The following is a 6,195-nucleotide window of genomic DNA, read 5'->3' as shown; positions in this document are numbered from 1 at the left end:
CTCTCTCTCTCTCTCTCTCTCTCTCTCCCCCCCCCCTCTCTGTGTGTGTGTCTCCTCTACCATCCCTTTCTCCTTCCCTCTCTTCCTCCATTCCTCTCTCCCAAATCTTTTATCATTAGTTAAGGATAGGGACTTCAGTCTGTTTATCAGACAGTCTCACAAATGAGCATTTTGTTCTACCAAGTCAGGGTCTAGTGCTTAAAGACAGACTTTGAGGACACAGTCTTTTTACCACATGTAGTGCATTCTCATTCCTGCAAATATTAGTGTCAAGGTGTTCACAAAACAGCACAACTACATATACACTTTTGGACAATTGAAGGGATTTTTAAGTACATTGTATAACTAGACCATAAAATATAAGGGAATTATGTCTTTATAGTTAAATATGTCAAAGACCTAAAACAGTAAGAATTGAAACTAGGGGTTTAGCGAGACGATGACTCAGTGGTTAAGAGTGCTTACTGCACGTTCTTTCTATGTCCCGTTTGCTAGTCTACTGTCTGATGTGTAACAGCAATGATTTTTCCCCATTCTGTAGCATGTATTTTCTCTATGGTGATTTTTTTTTTTTTGCTGTGTAAAAGATTCTTAATCTTATGTAATTAAAATTGTTTATTCTTGAGATTATTTCCGGTACAATGGAACCCTGTTCAAAAACATCCTTGCTTATGCCTATATCTTGTATTCTTTTTCTTATATTTTTATCTACAGGTTTCAATGTTTGAGAACTGTCTTTTATCCAATTGCTTTTGTGATGATATATTATTATGAAAAATCCCTTATGTTCAAACAGTCTAGAAGACTTAATAATATACCTTGAGGTCACTTAAGACTTAAGAATGCTGTCCTATTATATCTCAGTCTGTGCATTTAACCTGTCTTTAATAGAACAAAATAACAACCAACCTGAGTTGATTTGGATTTTCCATATAATCAACTTTTACAACTTAAACTAATAATTAAATTATATAGTCTTCCATGTTCCTGACCTGGAGCTCAGTGTGTGTGTGTGTGTGTGTGTGTGTGTGTGTGTGTGTGTGTGTGTGTGTGCGTGCTTGATATGGTAGTCATCTGTTGAAAACAAGAATAGTTTGAAAAACAATCTCATGAAGGAAATATCGTCCTAAAGTGCTGGAAACAGCATGCAGATATTGTTCGATGCATTTTCTCATTTGTGATCTGGGTTAGTTAGAGTCAGTAAAGTTTCAATTCAACCCTTTGTGAACTCTGTTCATGATTTTTTAAAAAATTAATCCACATTTATTCCCCATGTAACTTACACTTTCTTTGCTACTCAGTAATTGCAGAGCAAAAAGCCATTTCTTAGTGCAGACCCCGTTCCCACACACACAAGAACAAACAGATTCACAAGACAGCTTTCAGGCAGGCAAAGATACAGACACACCATAGACGAATTAGATCAGAGAGCAGAAGACTCAGGGAAAGAGAATTAAAATTTTCAAATCTGCTTGCTTTTGGTAAACCAGTCCCAAGAGGATGTGCTTTTTACTTTTTTTCCTTAGCGAGACACTAATAATTTTTGGATACTCTGAGATTATTACTAATGTGTTTAGTCGGCACAGATTTTTATGCAAGTTGATATAATCTTTGATTTTTCTGCATGAGGAAATCCATTTTGCCAAGTGTTTTACATAGCAGAGCCATGAACAAATATCTGTTTACACCAGGTAGGCAGTCAACAACAGACTGCAGGTATGATACCACCTGGTCCAACTTAGTGCGTCAGTGAACTGATTGATCTTGCTTGAAGGAGTCCTGATTAAAGCTTTCTCAAAAGTGCAGCCTTCACCATCTCTCCCACGGCCATCCCTTCCCCTCTGTAACAGACTGTATTCCCTGAATCCTCAGTAAATCCTTCCTCTTTAGACAGGACAGTCAGAAAGTTAGGTAGTAAATAGGGCTTATATGAAACTTTTATGTATTTTATATGAAAAATGAATGCCATACAATGCAGTATTTTTCTCTTTACCACTGCTTCTACATTTATATCCATTTAGAATATACATATTTATATATAATTATGTGTGTATATTAAGAAAGTGAAAATTTATACTAACACCTCAAAAAAAAAAAAAAAGAACATGTACTATACCTACAGAGGACATAAGTTCAGTTCCTGGTCCCCATCTCAGGCAGCTCACATCCACTTGTGATTCTAGTCTTGGGAGTTTAATGCCCTTTGGGCTCCTTCAGTGCCAGGCAGGAATGTGATGAGTGTGGAAGTTACACAGGTACACATTTGTACTCATAAAATAAAATAAAAAATAAATGCATCTAACAAGTATTGAAACTAAACTACTATATGAAAATATGGGAGAAATTCTATGACATTAGATTTAACAAAGACTTTCTGATAAGACCACAAAAAGAGCAGAAAACAAAGGAGGCTATAAACTTAAACACTTATCCACGAGGCAGTCAGTGAGTACAAAGACAACCCATGCAATAGGAGAAATTTTTCCAAACCATGTTTTGACTGAAGAGTTTGTGAATCCCAAAACAGGTCAATATTTAGTGATAGGGCAACAGTTCTGTTTCTGTAGCCGATGTGGTCGGTTTGTATTAACTGCTGTGTTCATGTGTAGCTGTGAGAAAAGCATATTAATAATGTAGGTCCAGAAGGTTTTGCTTTTACATCTTAGGAATGGCCCCTGTGAGTACTGTTTGTACCTTAGGGAATATTGGGTAAAATCTTAGCAGATTACCTATATTTTCTAGTTTAGCAATAACGTTTGCATTGGTATACTCAAAGTCAGGCCTTTCTCAAGTAGAAATTTTGAGTTCGGTTTAGGAATATGTTTTCTACAGCTTACCCCCACCCCCAACCATTTGTGTTCTCCTAGGTTTCTGTGAATTGTGATCTCTTTCATTTTACTATATTTGATTCTACAGGTTTTATTTTAGGGACATTCCTCTTTCAGGATGTATGACACAGACTTTCTAAAATACTCTTATGCTTTCCTAAAAAAATTATAGAGTATACACTCAGAAAGTGTCTCTGCTATGGTCTGCCAACTGTATCATACCTGAGCGGAGGTGCAAAGTGTTGCAAAGGCTGGGAGAGGGGGGATTAGAAAGAACACAGGAGATAGCGTCTGTTCTGTAACAGTTCTTTTCCTTTCTAAAAGTAGAATGGGAAAGAAAACTTCTTTTTATCATTATGCTCATAGGACTTCAATAATAACTGACATTATGTTTTCTTCCTACCTTTTTATGAAATGTTATCTTTTTAGTGTGTGCTTGCATGCAAGTACATGTATGTAAGTGCAAGTATACTACACATGTGTGTTGTCGCATACATAGAAGACTGAGGACAATTTTAGGTATAATCCTCAGGAACATATCCACCTCTTAAGACAGGTCTCTCACTGGAACATGGTTGTTGACAATTAGTCTAGGCTAATCAGCCAGTGGGCCCCCAAACCCATCTGTCTCTGCCTCCCCAATGCTGGGATTACAAGTATGTGTCACCACCCCTGGCATTTTTACATGAGGTTTGAAGATTGAACTTGGGTCCTCATGTTGGCAAGGCGATCACTTTACTGACTGCTATTTCCCTACCCCTGTTTCAGGGACTTTGAACACTGCTTGTTTTTTTCTGCACTTTAATAGTTTTAGCATTATTGCCTTGCATGGTGACTTGGCCTGAAGCTGACTAAATGTGGCCTATAATGAAATTAAACACATTGTTCTCTGGGACCATTTTTGGTCTGTTTTACAGAAAGGAGCAATGACATAATCTTTTTGTTTTATTCTTCCTTTTTTGTTTGTTTCAGGTGATCCATGTTAGTGAAAATACAGTTTTATAGAGTGGTGTTTAACCAGAGCCATGACTTTTCAGTGATATGTTACAGAAACAGCCACTTTAAATCTTGTAAAATTTATCTTATTTTAAAGACCCTCTATAAGGACTGAAGCTCTGTTTGTTTTCAGTCCCCATGAAATCACAGATACTCAAAAACAAAACAAAACAAAAAAAAATGTTGCATTACTTTTCTAACAAAAGTAATTCCTGCAGCAAGGAAACGTGATTTTTAGTTCAGCTTTTCTAACTAGCAATACACAGTTATGTGGCTATGTACCCACCGTTTGAAATGGTTTTGACGTTTAAGTAAATTTATCATTATCAAAATGGCATTTGATCCCTTCTCTAAGTTCTTCATTCTCAAATTGTGCCTCTGGCATTACCTTTCTGTTCTGGCGATTTCTAAGCAATGGATTGGGAACAGTTGGATTATTGAGTCTGTGGTATACAAATGGAGCCTGTAGGAGGTAAATGCTCTAATAGCATAATCTTTCTAGTTGAGTCTTTGCTTTTTCAATACTTTCCTCCCTCTTTATTTTACTATTTCTAATTGAGATCTTTATTCCACAGTCATAATACCAAGACAACCACCTGGTTGGATCCTCGTCTCTGCAAGAAAGCCAAAGCCCCCGAAGACTGTGAAGATGGAGGTAGAGATTCAGAAGCCTTTTATACTAGGCTTATTCTCTTAATCCTTCCTTACTTTTCTTGCTTAGATAATGAGTTTTCCAATACCCTAAGCAAAAATAGTAATATTCATAAGCAGTTGATTGTAATCTTAATTACCTGGCGGTAGTAATTATGTTATATAAGCTTATAAGAATTTTTCACCTTCTTTAAAAAGAAAAAATGTCTCTGCTGCTTTTTTAATGTATGTCCTAAAGTTGAAGTTTTAAAATTATATTCAGTAAATTAGGTAGAGCTTCGTTATGTCTAATGCAGAGCATAGGCCATGTATCTAAAGACTTCCTGTAAGATATAGTAATCCAGACAGTTGTACGACAAATACGATCAGTGTAAGAAAACAGATCATTGTAGCCAAAAGAAAAGTTTGCTACAAAATAGAAATAGTGGGATATATTTCTAGTCACTTGATTTACAATTAATTTGCCAAGAATCAGTTTTCTGAGAAGAAAGTATCTTCAACAAATGTTACTGGAACAAGTTGGCATTTTGTGTATAAGGCCCTGGTTTCCATTGCTAGTACTACAGAATATATAAATAAAACAGAGCTTACTGAACAGCAAACTTCACCTATATCTCATTTCTTACACAAAAATTTATTTTTAATAAATAAAATAATAAGATAAATAAACCTAGTCATAAAGCTAAACAATAAAACTTTTAGAAGAAAATATAGAATGTATTCATAAAGTGAAGATTGGTAGTTTCTATACAAACTACAAAAAGACTAGAAGAAATTGTTGTTTTGTACTTAATTTTAAATTTTTAAATGTTCATTAAAAGACATCACTAAGAAAATAAATCAGGCCAAGCCTGGTATCACAGTTTTATAATTCTAGCTACTTATGAAGCTGGGGCAGAAGGATTTCAGATTTAAGACCAATCTGGACAATTTAGTGTCTAAAAATTTGAAAATGTATTTAAAGGAGCTAGTGCTATAAGTCAGTGGTAGAGCTCTTATGGAACTGCGGTAAAAGGAGATAAGAAAATTAATAGATCAAGTCTCAGATTTTGCAGTGTCTAACAGAGGAATTCTGGTAAAGATCTATAAAGAACTGTTTGAGGATTTTAAAAAAGGTTTCTGTGGATGAGTGGTTTCTTTTTTTTCTTGAATGTCTTGTGTACCACTTGCGTCCATTGCCTATACAGGCCAGAAGAGGGGAGCCGATATCACTGGGACTAGAGTTAGAGAAGGTCACCATGTAGGTCCTAGGAACTGAACCAGCGTCCTTTGCAAGAGCAGCAAGTGCTCTCGACAGCTGAGCCACTGTTCCATCGCCTATAAAATTTATAACTCAATGATTTTAAAAATGGACACCATATTTAAATAATCATTTACCAAAGAAGGCACACAAATGATCAAAATATACATGAAAAAGTTGCTGAAAACAGTTTGAGTGGTTAACACACTGGAATGACTGCAAGAATAAAAAAGATAACTAGAGAAACAGTAGCTCTTCCTATTGATGTACAGAATGTAAATGGTACAGCCATTTTGAAAACCATTTTGTCAGTTTTTTTTAAGATTTTTTTTTTTTAATTGAGAAAAAAAAATTTCCGCCTCCTCCCAGCCTCCCACTCCTCCCCCTCTCCCCCCACTCCTCTCCTCCTCCCTCTCGAGTCTGAAGAGCAGTCAGGGTTCCCTGCCCTGTGGAAAGTCCAAAGTCCTCCCCCCTCCATCC

The 6,195-nt window shown here is 36.1% G+C and overlaps 1 protein-coding gene across 2 annotated transcripts in view; it reads left to right on the top strand.

Annotated features, from left to right (window-relative positions):
- Positions 1-6,195, top strand: part of Magi3 (membrane associated guanylate kinase, WW and PDZ domain containing 3) — a 200,779-nt gene that overhangs the window by 119,931 nt on the left and 74,653 nt on the right. For both annotated transcript variants that reach the window (XM_005369757.3, XM_005369758.3), the window contains exon 6: positions 4,400-4,479. In XM_005369757.3, coding sequence (XP_005369814.1) covers positions 4,400-4,479 — 80 coding nt within the window. The remainder of the gene's footprint in view (positions 1-4,399; positions 4,480-6,195) is intronic.

This window comes from Microtus ochrogaster, unplaced genomic scaffold (assembly GCF_000317375.1).
Source record: "Microtus ochrogaster isolate Prairie Vole_2 unplaced genomic scaffold, MicOch1.0 UNK60, whole genome shotgun sequence".
NCBI classification, from domain to species: domain Eukaryota; kingdom Metazoa; phylum Chordata; class Mammalia; order Rodentia; family Cricetidae; genus Microtus; species Microtus ochrogaster.
This window is presented reverse-complemented; position numbering and strand designations above follow the sequence as displayed.